This window comes from Strigops habroptila, assembly GCF_004027225.2.
Source record: "Strigops habroptila isolate Jane chromosome 13 unlocalized genomic scaffold, bStrHab1.2.pri S16, whole genome shotgun sequence".
NCBI lineage: Eukaryota > Metazoa > Chordata > Aves > Psittaciformes > Psittacidae > Strigops > Strigops habroptila.
Window position 1 is genome coordinate 1,340,313 of NW_022651054.1, and position 22,957 is coordinate 1,363,269.

At 49.5% G+C, this 22,957-nt stretch overlaps 1 protein-coding gene across 3 annotated transcripts in view; it reads left to right on the top strand.

Annotated features, from left to right (window-relative positions):
- Positions 1 to 22,957, top strand: part of CAMKK1 (calcium/calmodulin dependent protein kinase kinase 1) — a 97,509-nt gene that overhangs the window by 16,393 nt on the left and 58,159 nt on the right. The window contains exon 1 of one of the 3 annotated variants that reach the window (XM_030472720.1): positions 18,134 to 18,211. The exons of the other annotated variants lie outside the window; for them this stretch is intronic. Within the exon in view, the coding sequence (XP_030328580.1) occupies positions 18,184 to 18,211 (28 nt within the window). The 5' untranslated portion in view covers positions 18,134 to 18,183. Of the gene's footprint in view, positions 1 to 18,133; positions 18,212 to 22,957 lie in introns of those variants that run through there. 3 annotated transcript variants of the gene reach the window in all.

A 22,957-nucleotide genomic window follows, 5' to 3' on the forward strand; every position in this document is an offset into this window, starting at 1 on the left:
GATTAGTGCTGAAGCTTTGAAAGAGCAACAGGAGCACCACATCAGTGCTCCCATTGCCCAGCTTGGTGGCCTTCCCAGAGCTATGCAGGCAGTGCTGTGTGTCCCTCCTGGTGTGTTAGGATCCTTTACCTGGTCCATGCATGCTTGAAAGAGAAGGAGCGTAACTATGAAGGTGGTGAAACACTGGAAGAGGTTGCCCAGAGAAGTGGTAAATTCTCCATTCCTGGAAACATTCAAGACCGTGTTGGATGGTGCTCTGAGCAAGCTGATCCTATGGAAGATGTCCCTGGTCATTGCAGGGGGTTGGACTAGATGACCTTGAAAGGTTCCTTCCAACCCAAACTATTCTATGGGAGTTGCAAGATAAAGCCTGTAGTGCTTACTTTTTCAACTAAAAACCATGTAGCCTTTGCTTGTGTCAGAACGTTGTGGGCCAGGTCCTCAGGGCGTCAGCAAGTGGGATGCTGATGTTTCCAGTGCATCCTCCTGGGATATGTGGAGGGTTTTGTGACTGGAGTGGATTTGAGCCTGGATGGGTGAGAGCTGGCCCAGGCATGAGCTGGGTGAGCAGGGCTTGTTCCTTGGGGGCAGCAGGAGTGAGATCCATCAGGTTGATGAACAGCAGATGTTTCCCAAAGTGTGGTGTGTAACCTGCAGTTTCAGGTCCTGTCCAGGCAGAATAATCCTGGGACACCCTCAGTTGTCCCGTGCACTTGTATGAATGCAGCAAAGCTCCAGAGCAACTCCACCATGACCTGCAGGTCAGCAGGCCTGACCCTGCCTGCTCCAGAGGCTCTGTCACCTCTGTAACGTGGTCATGCGAAACAGTCTCCAACTAGAGCTATCGCTTATGAAAGCCCCAAGCAAGAGGCAGCAGGAATGGAACTGCTGGGTTCCCATTGCTGCCTCTCGTAGAGGTTGGCTCCTGAGCAAAGCAAGTGCTTCTCTTGCAGCTTGCTTATTTGAATTCTTGTCTTTAGAATGGAAATAAATGCTGGCTGATGAGATCCATTACAGCACTAATTTTAGAGCGTGCCAAACACTAGGAAATTGTTTTCAGTCTTCAGTCTCATTTCTCTTCTCTATTTCCCCCACCCCCATGTGTGAAAACTGCCTTTGTGGTTATTCTAAATGCCCCGTGATGTCCCACTCACCACTGTCTTCAGGCATTCTCCTTCCAGCCCTCTTTTCTGATACTTCTTCATTCAGCCACTCGACCCTGCTGCTGTGGAAGCTCTCTGGGGCTGCAGGCAGCTGTGTTGGCACAATGCAGGTAGTGAGCACTGGGCCAGGCAGTGTGAGGTGCCAGCAGAGCCCCCTGCAAGGCTGGGGGGAGCAGGGGAGGCACCACTGGAGTGGAATTTCTTATCCTTGGGCACCCAGGGCTTTGTAAGTCTTTCCAGCCCCACCCCAGCCTGCTTTCTCAGTGAGCAAGAGGAAAAATAGGAATTTCCCTCTGGTCTGCTGTAGAGTTTAGGAAGCAGTCCCAAAGCTTCAGTGTGTGTCCTTGACACTAATGAAAACCTGAGTCGTTGCTCAAGAGGATGGAGCAGGCAGTGAGTTAGGGATCAAAATCCTCGATCAGTGCCACAGGTAACAGCAGTGCACAAAATCTGGATTATTAAAACAGAATTCCTTTTCATCTGCTGGAAGCTCACACTGCGTTGAGAAGAGCCTGTATGCTTTAACCGTCTCCTTTGAAACCCTCAGGGAGGCTGCAGGCACCAGCGCTTCCTTTAGTGCTGCTTCTGGCTCACAGCGTTTAGCAGAGACTGAGCTGCAGATTAAAGTTGATGGCAAAACTCCAGTGGTTTCACCCATGCCATTTTCAGAGGCTCTCTGGAATATGTGTTTCCTGACTTTGGCAACCAGACATCCCTGATGGCAGCTGCTGTGGCCATTAGCAGACTTGGTGCCTGCCCACAGTGGGGGCTTGAAAATCTTCCTTCTCCTGCCCCCAGCTCCCTCACCCTTCTCTCATGGGGAGAGCCCAGCCTGCTGCAGTGGCTCTATCTCTCAAAAAGAGCTCTCTTGCCCTGGCTTCTTGTGCTGGAGTAATTTCATGTCTGAACCCAAGGTGTCAGCCTGCCGGAATTTGGCTGGCAAATGCCTCCATGGTCAGCCTTGGTGAACGTGGCTGAGATAAACCCTTTACTGAACTAAATGCAGTAACAGCTAATCCCTTGGAAACAGTCACCTGGGCCCTGCACGATGAAAAGAGGCTTTGCTGCTCTGATTAACAGCGCTGGCAAGAACATTAACTCACTTTTCTTTGGAAATGAAAAGCACGTCTCCAGGAGAGTTTGAGGGATTAGGTACCAGCTGCAATGTTAAGGTAGGGTTTTTTGCATCTTCCTTCTAAATATGTAGTGTGAAAGCCCGTTCAGCCCTGGTGGGATGGGTGATTACAGCTGAGCTTCCCCGTGCTGTGGTAGAGAGAAGACTCGGTGTGGCACAGAATCCAGTGTGAGTCTGGTGTCACCCAGTGAGCTTCCCTGGGAGGACAGCAGTGCTGAGCACCCACTGCCTTTGCCTGGGTGTCTTACAGGGCATCAGGGCTCAGTACTGTAAGTGAACCCCTATCAGACTGGCCAGCCCCCACCTAGAGGGCTGAAGCTCATTTAAGCCTTGTTAAGAGCCAAATGACACTGGCCTTTTCCAGCCCCTCTTTAGCAAATGCTGAAGGCTGTGGAGAGCATTCCGTCTGTCTGACAACTCCGCTTCCTTTCCTGGGGGAGGTCTGCGCCGATTTCTTTACTATTTTATTTTAACACAACACTTGGTTTTGAAAGCCTGAACTAGAAATTCCATCTACAGTCAAAGCAAAGCACTTGGACTTCAGTGAGGGGCGCTTTGGGCTGTATTTTTCAGGCCAGGCTTTTATCTTGGTGCTGGTTTCCACGAGGCTGCACACCCAAGCTCTGCCCTGGCCAGCGAGCATCCCATGTGATGGTTGCTGGTGAAGGCTGTTGACCAGCAGCCTGGCTGCCCAGAGGCTGCCCAATTTGTCTATAAAATAATGTAAGATTGAGAAAACATTTAACAGTTGTATGAAGTATTTGTTTTTCAGAGCAGGTTCGAGTGCTGAACACACTTCCAAAATCCCATTACCTTTCAACCTTTCTCCAACTGAATTTTCTATTCTAAGTAAATAGCGCAGAGTTAGCTTCGAAGGGAAAAGATACAAGTGTCACTGTTCAAAGGGTGCTTTACTGGTTAGATATGGGAGACATTCAGGAAATGAGCAAACACTTTATATGTATTATTTATTCTTCTAGCTGATTAATTACCACTTGAAACCTTTCGGTTGGTGTTATGTCTCTGTATACTCCTCACCAGGCTGTGCTCCAGCAGTGTATACGCTGGCATTTGTCCCAGTTCAGCATTGCAGGAGATGAGTGCTGCAATTGGTTTATGGAAGTAGGGAGTTTGAGCACTGGAAGATGACAGCATGGCACTTGGTGCAAGCGTAAGCATCAGTGGAAGCGAGAAACATCTGCAAGCGGACAGGACCCAGCACCAGGATGAGGAGCTGCTGGCCCATTCTGTGGAGAAGCAGCAAGGTGGGGTCAGTATGTCTGAATCTATGTGATGAAGTGATGATAGTTGGGAGTAAAACTTGACTCCCAAGCATTGGGCTGCCAGCAGAGACTTGGGCTCGCCACTTCTGCAGCCGTGATTCCTCCTCTGAACTTGAATAGAGAAGTGCAGAGTAGTTGCTTGTCTTACCAGTTGCTTGTGCAGCTGGTTCTGAACCCATGGGCTTGCTGGGCATGCTGTGCAGCAACCTGCTGGCTCCATGTCCTCCCTCTGCCTTCAGCACAGGAGGTGCAGTGCTCAGCTGCAATAGGAAGAATCCCTTTCCCCTTGCTACCACTGGTGTAACCAGAGGTGGCCCCTTTCCCCCACCACTGCCCAGCCCTGCAGGGATCTACAAAACAAGTTTGCTGAATGCCGCAGTCAGAAAAGTTCCTTCATCAAATGACTTCTCTGCAGGAAAGGAGTGAGGGGGCCTGGAGAGGAATGGCAGAGTCATAACAGAGATGTAGGGAAACGCTTTTTATGGAATGAATAATGTTTGGTGCAGAGGCGGCAGTGCCCTATTTAATTCTAATTTGGGGGTTTTGGGGAGCAGGTGACTGACACCCCATGAGGGTGCAGGATGCTGTTCCTCAGCAGGCTGATGTTCCTGTGCTCCATTTACCTGTCGGCACTCCTGTGGAGGCTTGTCTCTTTGGATGCCATTAACCCTTTTCCCACAGCACATCCCTGCAGCCTCTCCTGGGAGCTGGCAGCACACGAGGAACCCTGTCCAGTCCCCACAACCCCACACTTTGGGGTTGTGCTTTGTTTTTCTTGGCTGTACCTTTGCACTGGTGAGCAGGAGCCTTCCTGCTCTAAGTCCATCTGTGGCTTGTTGCTGATGGGCTTGGCACAACCCGGCGCTGCCCAGCCCTGAGCTGGCTGAGGCCCCATCAGCTCCAGGCTTGTTCCTGTCAACACAACATGCTTTTACATACTTTGCATCATCCCCAGCTTTCCTCTCTCCCCGTGGCTGTCATCTCCCTGGCAAAGGACTGGCTCTTCTGTGTGGGTTTGGTGCCTGGCCTGCAGCAGCGTGGGTCCCTGCACAGCATCATGCCCAGACCATGCTAGTCAGGGGCAGCAATGCTGGCACCAGGGCTCCTTTCTCTCCCATACTGGCCTTCCTCAGGAGAGGAGGGACTGGTAGTCCTGCCCTTATAAAAAAGGCCATTAAGAGTTTTATTTTGCTGCAGTATAAATTTCAGCCAAATTCTTCCTCTTGTCCCTGTCCTCCTGTGTGTGTTAAATGCTGTGAGCCCAAGCAGAATCTCATTGCAGAGTAAACCGAGAGCCTGGGGACTTAAGTGAGTCTTTTGTTACTGCTGTACAGGGCTTATGCTAAGAACAATAGCAGAGATTGAACCCAATCCCTGATGAGCTTTCCAAGAGTCTGATTAATCTGTTGAACAATGGATCTGGATTTTTGTTTTCATCTTGCTCAGATAGTTAAATTTGTGTCCCTTTCAGAGTAGCAGTGGATCATGTCAGCACAGTAGTGTTGCTTTCCTAACTGGCTTCAGGCTTATCTCTATTACGTGAAGGGTTTGCAAGAGCACCCGTCACCATGGCATCAGAATGCTTCCTGTGCCAAAACTGCTTGATAGAAACATACATAGATGTGTGCACACACTTTTTGGGGTCTGTTGGAAAGTGAGAAGGCATTCTGCTGGAAGATCATGTTCTTGCATGACTGTGCTCCCCAGCTAGCTTTGCAAATAGCTCTTTTCTGCTCACGCTGGTGTTATGGCTCTGGTCCACATGCCGTTGAAGAGAGAGACATCTTTCCAATGAGCTTAGGACCAGCCTCTGTACAAGCAGGATTTTGCATTTCTGTTATTTATGGTTCATCCTGTGGGGATGGTGCTGTGCAAAGACAGAGTCAGTGACAGACCCTGACTCAAAAGCTTACTGTCTAATGGTCAAGATACAGCAAGGGGAGGACAGCAGGCTGGGGAAGCAGCGGAAAGAGCACATTTTTAGCCAGTCAGACTAGTGTGTCCCCTGGGCAAGCCACAAATGCTCTGGCTGGCTCTGACTTGCTGAAAATCACAGCAGCAGTCTGGGGAAGTGGGATGTTTAAAGTGAAGATGCAGATGTTGGAGGCTGAGTGGCACAAAACACATGGAGCTGGAGGAACCAGGCTACACAACGTGCACTCGGGGAAATGTTCCACTATTTATAGCAGAAGCTTCTTCCTCTCTTGATTTCACCTCTTCTCGAATGCACTCCGTGATTGCTTTTCATGTATGAATGCTTGTAAAAATGGAGCTTCCTAAACAGGCATCAACTGTTTATACAAGTTAATGCTCTGGTTGTTTAAAAACAGAGAGGTGATGAAGTTGCCTTGACCACAGTTGGCAGTCCTCCATGGAGCAGAGCCGGTGGTGGGACAGCGTGTGGTGACTGCAGACAGCTCCATCCTTAGGGAGCTTCGTTGTCACTGCCTTCACTAACGTGTTTATGGCAGGGTGGGAAGGAGCCTCCCCAGGGGTGAGAAATCCATGTGAGTGTGTAATGTCTCTGGGATTTGTGCTGTCACAGAGCAGAGGGTGAATGAAATCTCACCAGTGACTTCCAGTTGGAGCAGGGTGAAACCCTTAGCCTGAAACCAGGGGTTTGTAATGGGTGGGTCTTTATGAAGTGGTTTATTCCGGATGTTTTCCTACTGCATCTTTGCTCCCCACAGACCCCTTTGGAAGAGAGCTGCCAGGAAAGAGAGCTGCACTGGTGTGCTGCTGGTTACCTCAGGGGCAGACCTGCCTTGCTCACAGGTTGGATACAGAGAGCTGAGGAAGGATTTCCAGGGGTGAGACTGACCTTACACCCCTGCAGCAGGCTCCCAGAGAAAAGGATTAAGGATAACAGTAAGCTCCTTTCTGCCTGCCTCTTTCCTTGCCCGAGGTACAGCTATTTGTCTGCAGAGAGGATCAGTCTCTGGGTTCACTTCTCTCCAGTGCCAGAGGTGTAAGTTCAAAGTGCTGCAGCAGTGTGCTGGTCTGTAATCCTCCAGCAGTCAGCGAGTGCCTTGTGTGATGGCCAGGAGAGCTGGAGGCCCCTGCTGAAGTCTTCCTGCCTCATCCACGCTTGGGAGAGTGGCTTGGACAGAAACAGACACACGGAGCAGTTATCCCAGCAGGGAATAGACAGATCTCATGACGTTACAACCGTAGCAGCAGAGCTGGTAATTACCCTTTATTTTGAAGAATGCCTTTAGTGTGGGAGAGGGGACGTGTCTGCATCAGTGTGAAGTGGATTTGTGGTGGAGCTGCTGCGCACTCCTCTTCATGGCTGTCAGGGTTTCCTCCCTCGGGGAGACTTTGTTCATGCATCCCATACGATGATGGAAAGCAATAAATGGTGATGTGCTGGTGGGATCTGAGCTCTGTGTGTGCACATGTCTGTGAAGGTGTGTGCAAGTGCATGTGCCATCCACAGCAGCTGGGCTGTGCTCACGTCTGAGCTGTTGGTCCTCAGGTCCTCTGTCTGAACCCTTCGGGGTGTGTGTCCACTTGCAGCTTTAGTGATGTTCGCTGTAATGATGCTGAAAATTGTCTCATCCTTTGCTAATCTTGTACCTGTTCCCGGAGGCAGCTGTTGTGAGCCTTCGTGGAGATTTCCAGCCTTTTCATCCTTCCTCACCAATGCTGGCAGCTTCTGCTTTGTGGTATTTGTTACTGAGTTATAATATCCAGGTTTTTCTGGGCTGCTGCTTTGGGTGTCAGCCTCTCCATCCTCAGGCCCAGCCTGTTGTCTGAGCTCTCTTCCCTCCTGCTGCCAGAGATGGGTCATTTTCCATGTTAGTAGATTATTTCAGTGGTGAAGCTGAGGTTCTGGGAGGGAAGGGGAGTGTAGAAAGGTGGCCGGGAGGCATGGGCAGGCACGGTGTGACATTTCAGCCGAGGAAGATGACTGCCCCGCTCCAGGACAGCAGCCGTGGTGCCAAGGCTGACTGTCTTTATGGGGTGAAGTCCCATTATCTGACCTCAGTGTGCAAGTGGTTGTGTTGGTGGTCACTGGATCTGGTGCAAAGTTTTCCTCTGTGTCAAAGGGAATAATGAAGGCAGAGCAGCCTCAGCTCTGTGGAGGAGAGCAGGTGAGTGCTGGCAACTTTTAACACCTCTAATCCAGCAGAGACAAACTGCAGATTCACCCTCTGAAATCTCTATTCATTTATATTTGAGAATATAAATGAGAAATCTCTATTCATTTATATTTGCTTATGTAAAGGTAGATGCTCACAGGGCTGGCCAGTGCAGTGAAAACCCTGGCTGCATTCTCCTATGGGTCTGTTGAAAGATCCAGAAAGCCTAAAAGCTGTGGAAATGCAGTGCCAAGACGCTGGTCATAGTGTGACGCCAGTGGTATCATCGTGCAGAACAATTTAAATCAATTCTGGAAGTTATTCCACTTATGAGTGTGGGTTTTGTGCTGCACTGATTGAAATGGAGAGAGCAGCAGCCTCCCAGCAGACTGAGCTCTGGGCTGTAAACCAGACTGAACAGACTAATTGTTTCGGGGGGGGCCCAGGCTGTTTGCTGGGGGTGTTACTGCTGCTTTGCTTGTGGCTGCTCTGAGGGAGCGCAGCAGCGTGAGGGGCCTTCAGAGGAGAGCCCAGACCCACTGGCTGATGTCCTTGCCTGGATGTTAGGAGGAGGGCAGAGGGATATCTATCATAGACCTGCTGTCAGATCTTCAGCTAGCACTTCAAAGGCATCAAGGTATCTGCTGGGGTTTAAGAAATGTTTACGGGCATTGCGTCTACTCCCCAGTGCTCTATTTCCCTGCCCATGAATGTATCCCACAGGATGCTTGTGAAGGTGAGCACATTTGTTTTGCAGGGTGCTCATATTCCTCCAGAATGGAGAGATATTTAAGTACCATAAGTGGTTTAACTTAATGCTTTTGCAGCTTCGGATAAGAGCTTTTGCAAGAGTAACAGAAGGACGTTGAAAGAGTTTGGCTGCAGTCCTGGCACCTGCCTGCTCTGCGTCCCTGCTGCCAGGAGCAGGGCTTGCGTTTGCACTTGTGCTGCACGGGTGGCTGATGCCAGCAGCTTACCCCAAGTGTTAGCTGAGCTTGGAGCTGCCTCCAAAGTAGACTTTCAGAACACTTGAAATGCAAACTTGCCACGTGCTTTTCCTCTGCTGTTTCAGCACAGGGTTTCCTGGTGGTGCTCTGTCTATCTTGGCAATTACACTGGTGCTGGATACAGGACCCCCTTCCTGACCTGGGGCTGCTGCTGTATTAACATCAAATGGACAAGTGATTTAGGTAATGAAATGATTTGGGTATGGTCATGGATTGAATGAGACTTCTAGAGCCAATGTGCTTACTCATCAGATGACTCACGTCTTAGTCACTTTTAGACTAAGTGCTTCTCTTTTTGGGTGCTTCCAGAGCAGCATGGGTAGAGATGAGCTTAAAATTTCTACCTCCCCCTTTGATAATGTTTTTAAAAAGTATCTAAAAAAAGAATGATTGTGGGAAGGGAGATAATGCAGTCAGATCAAGGCCTTTGGCAAGAACGTGATGGGATGGTTTATCTGACAGGAGAGGAAATGGCTCTGTCCTGGCCTCCCAGGAGCTTAGTCTGAATTCTGCAGCACTGAGACTTTAATTTTGCTCTTTCCTGGTCAGGCAGAGTGATATCAGGCTTCTCAAGGTTTGCTCTCAGGTTACTCTAGTGAGTCCACATTGTGGGTAGTTGCAGGTCTGAGCCTATTCTCAAATTCCTGTGCCACCAGCAGTACATAAAAGCATCCTTAGATCGAAGCTGGCCCCTGGAACACCCTCGGAATTGCTGTGCCAATAAAACTGGGCTGTTCTCAACTTGTTATTTATATGTAATGATATTTTTCCATTACCAAAATATCAAAGAAGTTGACTTAAACTGGAACGTTCAGAAACGTGCACATGTTTAAGCAGGTGAATTGCATATCTGAGAACCTGGAGAAACACTGCAAAACTGCTTTGTAATCCACTGGAAGCTTTAGATAGCAAATAAACGGGTTTTTTTTCCTTTTTAATCTCTTTCTTTCTAATCTCATTTTATCTAATCTAATACAATATAGGCTATCCCTGATCTAACCAGGTTCCCAATGTTGATTTCTGCTTCTTACTTGACCCACATGGCTGGGTGGCAACCAAAGAGAGACAAGCCATGCAGGGAGCAACATGGGGCACTGCTGCTGGCTTAGGCATAGGCTTTGCTCAGCTGGATGTGCTTAAACTCTTACCAGTGCTCCAGATGTTGAAAATGGGGCTGCACTGACTGTCAGTAACAGCTCTGGGAGCATGACTCCAGTGCAGATGGTTTGCTTTGTGTCAGGAATGATGATGTGGTGGTGTTAGATCTACTCTTACAGTGTGTTCAGTGATAGGAGGAGTACAAAGGATGAAGTAGCCAGAGGTTGGGAATCACAAATTTGGGATTCTCTGGCTGAGCATTGCGTCTGGGTGACCCTGAGCCAGTGTCTCTTCCTGAATCCTCTCTGTAAATGTTCTTTCAGCCCTTGGTGAATAGGCACTATCTGTAACACACAAGTAGGTCATGGCAGGTGACAGATACTATGTAAATGAGAATTTCCCATAGAAATGTATTAGGCCACCATTTCAAACCCAGGAAGCTGAAAAACAGGGGTTTATTGTTAAACAGAACTGGTGAAAGGAAAGCCAAAAATAGTTTACTTATGAGAGTCCTTTGTCAGGTACTAGAGAATAATTCCCAGACTTGTCGGTTTGAAGGTCTCTCTTATTGTCTGTGCTAGAGCCCCTGGGTCACAAGCAGGAGGATTTTTCCAGCAGCCCCTTTCAGAGAATTCAAGGCAAGAGGAATTTATCACTTCCGCAAAAAGTTTTCCATTTTGTTTTGCCTCTTTTAATTGCAGAAGTTTCTTTGTGTTCTCTGTTTTGAAATGTAACTAATTTACAAGCCTGTTGCTAAACCTCAAAGGCAAAGGAATTATACTAACACATGATAATAATGTTGTTATAATAACAGTAGTAAAGGCAAATGTTAGAGGTTTGGTGGTGTTACTGCACAGAAAACCTCTCAGATGAGGTTAGTTCACGTGCAGAGAATGCAGATGAAGCTGCAGAGGAAGCTGCAGATAAAGCTGCCTCCTGGTGGGTTACCTCTGTGGGTTTATTTGTACTTCTGCGCAGTGTTTGGTTGGTGACGTTTGGTGTTTCTGGATCCCTCTCCAAATGAGTGTGTGTGTGTTCCTCCCAGATGTCAACAAGCAGATAGGAAAGCATGGGAGATTACCGAGCTCCCTGCACCCCAGTGCAGCTCTCAAGTGGCCACAAAGCAAACAGCCACAGTGGACAGAGCAGGAGGGGTCAAAGCGAGAGGAGCTGGGCAGGAACTGTGTCCAAGTGTGATGCTGGAGCATCCTCAGCCTGCAGTGGGAGCTGTGATTTTGGAAGACTCAATCTGAGCATAGCTGATCTGCACGACTGGGTGAGACCCTCCTGCAGCCCTCCGCCAGCCCACGGCTGTTCCGTGTCCTCATGTCTTGTGTGCAGGTAGCTGCAAACTCATCCGGACTGAGCCCAGCCCTGCCTCCATGGGGTGCGCGGTGCCCCAGGGGCTGACTGGTACCAGTGCAGCGCTCTCTTCCCATGGTAGGATGCAGAGCTCAAGGTGGCTTTTTGTGCCACTACAGCTTGAGCAGGTGGAAGGAAGCAAGCTGGATAGGGGTGGGCTCCATCTAAGAGGATGGATGCAATGGGAATTACTTCCAGTGCTTCCTTGCCATGAGCTCTGCTAGCCTAAGAGTGAGCTGTAAATGCAAATGTGGAAGAAAATGTTGTCTTCCTCCCCTCCTGGGAAAGAAGCCCTGGGACAGCTCCAGTGGAACTGGGCAGCTCTTTCATTTAGACACATGTGAAATACATTCATCCAGACACTCATATGAGTATTTGCACGTTTCTGAGGCTGAGATTTTCAGTGTTGTTCACACTTTAGCATATGAATGTTGCCACTTCTGATGTCCTGAAACCATAGTTAATGTTCAAGTATGTGCTTAAGTGTTTTGCTGGAGTAGAGCTGACATCTCCATCACATCAGCAGTGTGTTGGGAAACTCGGTGGCTGCATACAGACTATTGTTCTGAGACGCATCCTGGAAGGTGCTGTGCTGGCTGGGAGCCAGAAAGGCTTTTAAACACAGGCTTTACTTATTTCTTCATGTTGCTCCCAGTTTTGTTCTTTGATTTCTTTTTCCCTGGCAACCAGAGAAGGACATCTGAGTAGCCAGAGCACTGTCATTGCCCTGCCAGTGATACCCTGACCTGGACCACAGGGGTGTCTCACAGGGCATGGGATGGCTGATGGGAGCAGGTCTTGCTACCAGTGCCCAAGTCAACTGGCTTCAGATTTCCTCTCCTGCATTTGCCTGCTGGGCATGGGGCAGGCCAGGCTGCATGAGCGGTGCTCACACTACGTTTGTAAACCACATCCCATCTTTGCACATGCCTTTTCTTGCTATTAAAATGCATAATCATACTCCCCCCCCCCCCCCCTTTCCTCTTGGACTGTATTTGCCTTTCCACTGCCTTGAATTTTTTGGCAGCAAACTGCCAAATTCAGGTTTTATTTGGAAGCAGTGTCATTGGAAGGGCAGAGAGGAGCCTAAAAATCCTCTGGAGGTTGATGCTTTCTGACTGCTCTTGGCTTTCCAAGGCATTGTTCTTTGGCTTTACCTGCTGTGTGCAGGAGAAAGGTGCCACAGCCCTAGGCAGAGACTGGGAAGGAGACTTTGATTCTGCAAAGAGATACCCCTGTGCGTGCTGCCATCGATATTGGCTGTGCCTCTTCTGTGCCTGTGTGTTAAGCCAGGGAAGCTCCTTGTGTAGCTCAGCCTCCCTGGGGCATGCAAAGCAAGACTGCATCCTGTGTTGCTGTCAAAACCTGCACTTCCCTAAGCAAAGGACGTCTCCTTGCCTGCAGATTTACTGCCCCTGCTGCTCCTGCACCCGCTGACTGGACCAGAAACGTGCCGTTTTCTGCTGCTCTCATTGTGGCTCTGCAGAAGTATTGCTGTCAGATGGGTTCACATTGTTCCTAATGCTTCAGAAAGGCTCTGGCTGGTCGGGTACAATGTGCAGTACTTGTCCTGAGCCACAGAGAACAGAGGGGACTGGTTTGGTGTCCCAGGGCATCCCTACCACTGCTGCCGCTCAGCCCCAGGCTCGCTGTGCGCAGCCAAAATCAATGGGGTGCAGCTAGGGGGACCCAGGGTGGCATTTTCACACTTGTCTTTCCAAGTAAAGCTGCACCTGGAAACTTTCATTGGTCTCTTCTTTTCTGACAAATGCTGAGATTATCATCAGCCGAAATGTCTGGAATAGGGTTGCAGTGACTCAGAAGAACAGCTTTCTCCCCAGCCACCTTTGCCTAGTGACTCCCTGGATAATCTCCAGCCATTGACCTTGGGGCTTGCAAAGTGCGTGTTGGCTTAAAGAGCTAAAGCTTAAGGCTTCAAAGGAATTGGGAAGCTTGCTACCCTTTACAGTTGCCAAGCAGTGGGTGTTATGTGTATGGACAAGGGTAATCACAGGGGTGGTTTACCTGGTTCTCACTCCTGTGGGATCTGTTGCTCATCCCCTGGAGCCTGTTCCCTCTCTATAGAGCCTCTCTACTGCTGCATTTGATTCTGTGCAGGTTAACGGAGGATGTGGTTTCCAGTCCTGGGGGTTCTAAAGATGTGAGGATTATCAGAAGGTGAGAGTTAGAAATACAGTAAATACTTTGAGCTCTGAATTTAAAGTCTATTTGTCCTTTCCTCCAGAGTTCAGTGCTTTTTGCGTTGCCCTGTGTAGTTCTTCTCTGCTTTGCCTTTTGCCTTGAGGCATACAGATTGGCAGAGCTGATGAAGACATTCAGCCCATGGACACTCAGAGATGGGTGCTGGGATCATTTCCCTGGTTAAAACTTTCTGTAGAGATCACCTAGACTAGAAATCTCTTCCCTTATTTGAAGTGCTGGGAAGAAAGCCTGCTGTGTTCTGTGCTGGACATTGACAATGCTGGAACAGCTGGTAATGCTGGAAAAACTTCCCCGCAGCCAGCTTACAGAGCTAAGCAACTCCAATATACCCCCTGGAATACCTCCAGATCTCTCAAAGGCAGCTGAAAGCTTTTTACTTACCTGGGAGGAAGATAAACCCCTAAGACTGACATGTATAAATGCGAACTTGTTCTGCCTGGTGGCTTGATCTGTTTGTTGTGGGTGCTTTTTAAACAACGCTAACTTCAGTGCTGGCCTGTGCAGTGAGATCTGAGGCTGGCAAGGGTATCTGATGCTGAATTACTTTGCTGTGTTGATGATCTATAAGTGTGCTTTCCCAGCTCCCACTTTGCTGCTCCTAAAGTGTACCAGCACTGTTCTGCAGTGATTTGCTTCTCTGTCATGGGATTCCTCCATACTGTGCAGCAATAGGAAACCTGAGCATCCGTGAGCGCCTCAAAAGCAGAGTTAACCATGGCAGTTGGTATGGAAGGTGCTAATGGGTGCAGGGCAGGAGGCTGAGAACTGTGCTGGTGAAAGAAATCAACTGGGGAGGAGGAAATGGCCTGGCAGTGTGCTGCTGGAGCCAGCGGTGCTGTGGGCTGCTGAAGCAGCGGCCTGGCTGCACCATTTCAGCTTGCTCCTTCCTTCCATCTTAATTTACTTATTTACTAGTGTGTATCATGGGCTGTGCTGAGGAAGCAGGACACTGCTCAGGCTCGTGGGACTTCGCTGCAGAATATAGCCCAAAAATTAGAGGAAAACAGGCCCTCGGTTGAGCTGGCAGCATTCACAGTTGGCAAAGCCCTCTGTTCACTTGCAGCCTGCGTAGGTTTGATGCAGAGTGCTGAAAGCTCTGCTGCTTGACCTGGTTTGTTACAAGACTTGTGTAAACTCATCGTGGCAGGAGGAGGTTGGTGTGTTTTCCTCTCTGCTCCTCCTCTCTGCAGGTTTTGAGCCCAGATGGGCAGAGGAGGAACCCTCAGAAGTGTGAGGCTCCTGCATGTGTGGTGGACGTTGGCAGCAGTAGGGGAAGGGGCTGGAGGAAGGATGGAGGAGATCGTCTCCATGTATTTAAATGCCTGATGGGGGGAGACAGTAAGGCAGATTTGTCTCAGTGGTGCCCAGTGAATAGACAAGAGGCAATGGGCACAAACTGAAACACAGCAAACTCCATTTAAAAGGATAAAAAAATAACATTTCCTGCCTAGCAGGCAGCTGAATGCAGGCTGCTATCCTGGAGCAAAGCTGCCTTGCAAAGGGAGCAGACAGGCTGCTCCTCGTGGCCTGCAAAAGGTGGGCTCAGCTGTACGGTCCTTGTGGCTTCTGGTCTCTGAACACGTGCAAGCAGCTACTGCAGGCTCCTGGTCGTGCTCTGGTGCATAAAGGACCCCATAACCCCAGCACGAGCAGCCCCGGGAGGTCAGCCCTGGCTTACACATGTGTGCTGTCCTGCAGGGTCACAGGCTGGTGTGTGAGTGGCTTTGCCTGGCTGGCAGGCTCACTGCCCTGCTCTTCTGCATCCTTTGCTGCAGGCTGGGCTCACCAGCCTTAAAATCCAGACCTTACACTAAAACCCATGGGCAGACGCCATGTGCTGTGTCTGTTCATGCAGTTCTGTGCATGTGCTCACTGCCGTGCATTGTGTTTTCAGCTCTATTTCTCTTATATTCCCTTTTCCTTCTCTCCATGCCACAAGAGATGCCTTGTGTAGGCTGCTTGCTCATGCCCTGGGCCCATTTGGATTAGATGTGTCCTGCTCTGCAGCACAGTCACCCAAGGGCACTGAAGCAATTGCTGTGGTTTAGAGGCAGGTTTGATTTGAGTGCTCAATTCCATTCCCATGAGATCAGAGCAGATTTGGCCATTGTGGAGGGTTAGACATCGCCTTGCAGACTGGTAATGCTCTTCAGGTCCTCTTGATTTCTTCATTTTTGGTTTGTTCATCACTATCATTTTCTGTGGCAATTCTGAGGTATCATTACAGATTGCAGCAGAAGATGGCTCACCTGAAATGAGTTTCCCTTAGAACAAGCTTTTTCTCTTTAACCTGCCATTTACCTCACCGTGGTACGGACATTTGAAAAGTCATTATTGCAATGAAGACCCTAAATATTAAAGACTCCTTCATTCTCCTGAACCAATGAGGTCTGGCTACTGCCTTGCTTGTTAATATTTCACAGATACTCTGAGCCTTTCAAGCCTTCACATAATCTGACATTTCTCAGTTGTTTTTTGAGGCACCCCCTCGCTGGCTGTTTCACTGCCACCTCCAGCAAGCTGTGCTGCCTCCTCTGCTGGGAATCACGCTGCCTCTCAGCTCAGCAAGTGACAGCAACCATGACACTTCTTCCTCCTCTTCCTCCTCCTTCTCCTCCTCCCCCCTGCTCAGCTTCAGCCCCTGGAGTCTGCTCTCTTTGCTGCACAGATTCTGCATGGACCCTCCAAGGAACCTCTCCCTGAGCTGATGTTGTCCATGCCTGTCTGTGCAACTGCAAGCTGTAAGAGTATGTACAGTGGGTGGTCAGAAGGGTGCTTTTCCACCAGACGATGGGGTTCAGCTTTCCCTGTGCCTGGTGCAAGCTGCATGTGCAGTGCTTCCTGCACTCTTGATGGGGATTGAAGAGGAGGTTGGGGTAGGCAGGCTCTGAGGCCTGAGCCAGCATCAGCTGAGTGCCAGATGGGAGCACGCACAGGAGCAGCTTTGGAAATGGGTGTCTCCCGAGTTTTTGCTCTTGTCTGACATCAAACTGAGTGATTCGGGTGTTGTTCAGGCTCTGTGTGCGTATTACAAGCCAAATTCCTTCATGTTGCTTTCCTTAGGGTCTCTTGGAGGTAGGGCAAACCATGTGGTATGGCCAGGGACGTGCCAGGACATCCATACAGCATGACTGGGCTCCGTGTTCTCTGCCTACCCCGACCTCCTCCATCCTCCCATCCTTCCTTGCCGTAGTGTCAGGAGCTGATGTCAGGCTGGCACAGAGGCTGGGGTCCATCCTCTGCAAGGATTTTGTGTCCCTTGTCGCAAGGGCAAATGGGATTTGTTAAAATCTGAGCCCAGGTTGTCTGCAGGGACAGTGGGGCCGTGTGGAGTTGGGTGTTGGGATGTGCTGGGTTTGTGGGATGCTGCAAAGATGGTGACTCAAAGCACGTGGCATCACTACAAGCAAAACCTTTGGGCTGTGTGAGCTGCGTGCCTCTCGTTGCCCGTTCCCCATTCTTTCCCAGCTGTAATTTGCAAAATAAAACCACTTCCATTGCTCATACACTGATAAACAGCTTTAAAAGATTAAAGCAGAAGCAAATACAGTCCAGCATCAGCGTCTGATCCTCTCAAGTCTCACTGAACCTCTATTTGCTATAAAACAGGCAGCCAAACCTGTTGTACAAAAGCAGCGTGTAGCCAGGGTGTGAATACAAAGGAGCACAACTCCTCCTCAGTTCCATGGTGCTGTCCCCACCGAAGCCATGGTTGAAATATGCTGCCATAGCTGCACCCAGGGAGGGTTCTGGCAGAGCTCCTGCTCCCCCAGCGTTATCTGCAGTGTTTAATGTTAATAGTGCTCTTGCTTGGATAGATTTGGCACTCCTCAATGTTTTCTTGTTACAGGCATTTCCTTAAGTAGAAACTTTTTCTTCAGAGTAATTTTGGGCCGATTATTGCTTATAGATGCAATTAGTGTAATTGCAGCTGATTATACAGATTTCTTTAATCGTGTAATTAGAACATGGAGGGATGAAATATAGTGTGGTAAAACTTCCCGAGCTCAGTACTCTGTGCACAAGGTGGTGGTTGTCTCGCAGGCTGCAGACGGGAGATTTTAGCTCAGCATCCTGGCTACTTTCAAAATATACTTAAAAAATGCTTTTAAATGCTCTTCAAATTGGTTACATGGCCTTCATGGTGTGAAGGTGGGTTCACTTTTTCTCATGAGGAGCACAGAATCGACCAGGTTGGAAAAAACCTTGAAGACCATCAAGTCCACCCATTCCCCCAGCACTGCTGTCTCACATCTGCATTCACACCTTACACCCAGGGATGCGAAAGCATCAATCCTGCATTGGACCCAAACCCCAGATCCTGTCTTCATCTGGAGTCTTCCCTGGTGGGAAGAGAGGGAGAGCAGGACAAACACGGAGTGGTGATGCCCTGGGTGCTCCTTGTGGGTAGCTCAGAGGCTGAACTGGCTCTGAAATCCCTTTTGAGAACACCCAGCCCTGGTAAGGACTGAGGAGGAGGAGGTAGAAATGGTGCATTTTGCAGACCATGGTCTGTAGATGTTTGTTACTCAAGAAATCTGGCAGGAGCAGGGGCCTGAACCTGCTTTTCAGATTTCTCACCCAGTGCTTGAATTACAAACCCCACTGTTCTTTGTCATTCCTGGTTGCTTTCAGAGCTGTGCTAAGAGCTTCGCAGAAGTAATCCAAGCACCAGGCTTTTATGATCTCATTTTCAGCTGTGGCACAACAGCCAGGCTCGCTGCCAGCAACTGCGGGGAGAAGAAAGAGAAGGTTTAGGATGATTACAGCAGGATCGAGTGATTCCTCAGCAAGACACAGCTGTCTGATCTCTGAAACAAGAGCCTCATGAGCCACAGGATGAAGCGAGCGCATGGTGGGTATGCAGAAAGCACAAGCAGTATATTCTTATTTATTACTTGGGTTGTGTTGATGTCTCCTGTTTCCAGTCAGGAATCAGTACCAGCAGCGACTACCCTGTTCTCAGCGAGAGCACAGCCCAAATGGCTGGGCTGGTGTACATCTGTCTTGATTATCTCTGCAAGGGCTGCAGGGGTTTGCTTTCTTCTTGGCTTCACAGAGCTGCAACTTGTTGTTCTTTGCTGCTTGGTTTGGGCTGTCTTGTGGCCAGTGGATGGCTGAAAGTGGTTTTCCCAGATGCCAAGAAGCTCTTGTGCTTCTCTGAGGCAGCAGCATTGTGAGTGGAGGTTGCAAGAGGCAATCCCATCTTCAGGTGCCCTGCTCGGTGTGCCCTGAGGTAGCAGAGCTGAAATGAAGGTCACCATGCTCTGAATTGAGTTGCTGTAGAAAAAATGAACCCTCTGGCTGCTCTCCCCCTGCAGCAATGAGAGCCAGTAAGTGGCTGGCTCCTTAGGTCTGAAGAGCCATGTGCTGTAAAGCACTCTGTGCTGTGAGGCTCGGGGCAGCTCAGATGTTTCTCCAGCGGGAATAAGTCCCCCTTAAGCTTCTCCAGACAAAGGTGTTGGAACAAGCTGGCCGGACTTCAGGCAAGTGCCTCCCTCATGTGTAAGAAGTTGATGGGATCAGGGTGGAAGGTGGAATTACCTCCCTCACGTCAAGCTAGTGGACTAATGCTGAGTGCCTGGGGAAGTCCTGCAGACCTCACTGCAGAACAGGGAGCACAGGGGCGACTCTGGGATGGAAACAGTCCCAGGCTGTACTGTTTGGTGTGGGGAGACAGCTCAGGCTCTGGAAGGGACTTGCTGACCTAATATTTCTGAAATGTCATTCGAGGAGCTGTTCAGGACTTGGCAGCTCAGCCCAGGACTTGCTGCTCCTCTCCTTAAAGGGAGTTTCTGGCGCCGGTTGACAGCAGTCAGAGCGGATTCTTCATCGTTGCTGTGTGCTGTGGGGCAGCATCTGAAAGAAACACAACAACAAGCACTGGATGATACAAGATAGAGCTGGATGTGCAGGGCAGCTCTGCCCCGGGGCAGGACTGAGTTCCTGGCGGGGGTCTGGCCTGAGCTGAAGGATGCTGGTGATGGAGATGGAGATGACGTCCCTCGTGCATGGCTAGCTACAGCAGTCAGAAAACCTGGCCAGATTCCTGCCCTTGCTGCTGTACACTAAAGCAGACTGAAGCCTTCTGTGATCTTTGGGACCTCTCTTTGTGAGAGTGCCTGTGGGTCTTGTGTGGTCAAGAGGCATCTAATGGATGTGGCCTTCAACCAAGGTGTGTGTGACATCTCTGCTGTTCCCCATGCTGGCACGGAGGATGCCATCCACGGGCATTTAAGAAGTCTCCAACTCTGAGCAGCAGCAGAATTGCTGCCTGAACACTTCCCATGCAAATGGTCATTATGGTCATTATTCACTGTGACTTATTTTACTTCAGAGGCCCTTGGTGCCTCAGCACAGGGCAGATGTATTGTCAGAACCAGAAAGGGAAGCAGGACGAGGTGGGCTGAGGGCAGCATCATTCCTCTTAACCTGGGAACTATGCCAGACCAAGCTGTAAAGTCACTTTTCTGGATGGCCTGTAGCACAATCAGGAACTGAAGCTGGATCTGCTGAGGCCCCGGGCCTTTGAACCTCCTCATCCTTTCTCATAGCAACGTTTCTAGTTAGCTGAATAGATGGACCAAGCAGTAAATGAGATTTATGATATTTTGTTGTTCAAACAATGCTTTGAAATACTTTATTGAGCAGCACAATTATTTGCATGTGCTCATCTCCCACTCCCACGTACAACACAGACAGATCTTCTCCACAGTCCTGTTCCTTTCAAAAGGGTTTTTTGTTCCATGTTCCTGTCTGGGAAACATGTGCAGCCATTTGATAAATGTATTGTGAAAAACAACATTGAAGTTTTAGTTGCCTGCAGCAGAGGAATAGCTACAGGGGAAAATGGCAAATAAGATATGTGTAAGTAAATTAATTTTGCTCATATAAGCTTGTTTGCAGCTTTATCTCGTGTCTGCAGCATAATCCTCTGAGCTACTGCAGATGTTTAGTGTTGGGGGGCTCAGGCTGGGGACCACGTGAAGAGCATCGGGCCCAAGGCTGCACAGGAGCTTGTGGAGGTGATGGTGGTGTCTCCGTTCCGCTGGGGTTTCCCATCACAGCACGGTCAGTGCGTCACAGCCTCACAAACTGCAAATCCACCATTGATTTTGCCTCGCAGAAGTCAATCACTGCCTTTTGTCCTGAGTTTTATGCACAGTGAGGCTGATTTGTGTGTAAAAGTGATCTGTTTATTCAGGAGATATTGCTTTCCAATACACTTCTGGAGGATTTGTCAGTGAAAAGGAATCCTTCAGAATAGCAGAACCTGAAACAAAGCCCAGCTCTCCAGATGAACAATTATGTGCTTTTAAGTCTATTTTAGCATACTTTTAGCAGCTCTGTATTATTTGTCATGATGCTGTTTGGGTCTGTTTTGATTGCATGAATTGATTTATGGAGTTTATCTTATTTAAGTTGTCAGTTAGCTGGAGTTTGATTTTGTAGCCTGAGCTGTGGGTCAGAGCTGTACAAGTGTGCTTCTGCTTTTGAGGGGCTGACACCCCGGGGTGCGTGGTCTGGGCAGTGAATAGCTGCACTAACAAGAGCATTGCTGGTTGCCAGGACCTGGTCACTGTTCCCAGTGCTTCTGGCTTTCATTCCTGTTGCCTCAGCAGTGTGAGATGCCCAAGTGCTCAGTCCAGGTGGGTGATCTGTGGGCTTTCACAGCCAACCCTGCAGGAATGTGGAAGATGCTTCCCTCCCCTTGCTCCTGCGTGAAGGAGGGAAGAAGGTGGAGGAGCTGCACACTTCAGTTGCAGGTTGATTTTCTGCTTGATACTCCCTAGGAGTGAGGTGAGCTGTGACTGTCCAGAAGCTAAAGCTGCAGCAAGGAAAGGCCTGGGGTTTGTTTCTCTGTAGGCAGAAGAGCAAAGCCAGGCTTCTAGCACAGGGTGGAATCAAAGCTTTCCTCCCATCCTTTGTGCAAGCTGGATTAAATGGTGAAATGTACTGACCTTCACCCAGAGCCAAGCACACAGGCATCCCACAAGGGTTCCTCATGAGTGTCTGGTTGGGGAATGTGCTGCTCCACAGGCTCTGGAGCGCAAGGAAAGCCTCCTCAGAGACAGCAGGGTGGCCGCAGGCTTGGAGTTGCCCTGACCTGATGGTCCTGGGTCGGCTCAGAAGCTTTCCAAGTGCAAATCTCACACGAGCATTTTGCAGAGAGCAAAGTCCTCTGCGGGCTTCCTGCAAACCCATTTGGAAGGACAGGATCGTCACTGAGCCAGCTCAGGCCTGCAGCTGGGTTTCTGGCTTGAAGGCTGGTTTGGGGGCCTGGGAGAGCAAAGAGGTCTTGCCTGTGGGTTTGTGGGACCACATGCAGTATGAGCTGGACCAAACCCTACACCCCTTCCCTTGCTGCTGCAAGTCATCCCCCAGTGCCTGCATCCTGGCTTTGAAAGAGATTTGTGCTTCGGGATCGAAGAGTTTAAATATAGTTTTAATAGAAGCTTTTAAAGTAAATCTCACCATTTCATTACTGCTTTGAGTGAGTGACACTTCTGTCAGTTTGCTTCAAACAAGCCTGCAGAAAAGGCAGAAGGGGGCAAGATTATACCTGAGTGGAGAAGGATGGGAAGGAGTGATCAGCGGGCTGCGGGGAGCAACATGTTAGATGTGGATGTTTCCTTTCTGTGACACTGAGTGCCCAGCGTGTGGCCCCTGTGCCTGGCACACGACCCAGGGTGAAGCCTCCAGAGCTTTCTCGAGTTTCCTTCTTGATATAAAAGATTGCTTGAGCTTGGCTGCTGCCCTTGTGCTGGGCACTTTGGAGGTCTCTCCTTACAGCATCACTGGGCAGCTTCCAGCCTGGTTCAGCCTTTGCTCTGAGCTCCTCATGTGTCCCCAGGCTGATGCTGGATGGGGCTTTTTTGAACTTGCTCAGCTCCTCCTTCCTCCTGTAAATTAAACGTAGCCAGTGTGAAAACAGGACAACACAAGCGTCACCTGGTGCACAGCCTGCTTTGCGTGTAGAGGACCAAAGGTTGCACTATTTCAGTGTTAAGCCTACACTGAAAGGCACTGGATGCAGTGCAGGATGCTGGACTAAAACAAAGTTCTCCTCCACTGTCCCCAGAAACTGGATAGAGGGATGAGGGAATGCATCCTGCAGCACTGCATCTTCAGAGGTGATTAAGGGATGACAGCCATGTGCTGCAGAGCATCATTTCCTGCTCTGGACTGTGCTGGGAAGACTGAAATCTGTTTTGAATTGAGTCTGAAATCAGCATCCAGGAAAATGGGGTTTTATTCGGCACTTTTAGCTTTGTATGGCATTTCTGTGCTCTGTAGGTCTTTTCCAAAGGAAAAGCTGATTCCCACATGCTGGTAACCAGTAAGTATTGTTGATCTGCAGCTCCATATAGCTTTTCTACATGGTGGGCAGGAAGGTTAAGGTGTGTTTGCACACTGTGGGGGGCCCCAGAGCCAGACTTGCTTTTAAATTCTGCCTTTGCTGTTGCCTACATTGCAAGTAACAGAGCGTGGAAGTCACCAGCCATGGCTTTGCCTTCCAGGGCATTCTGTGACACTCTTCAGAGCACTACAGGGCAGCAGAGAGACTACCGTGGAGCCCTAAAGGGCTGTGGATTTGTTA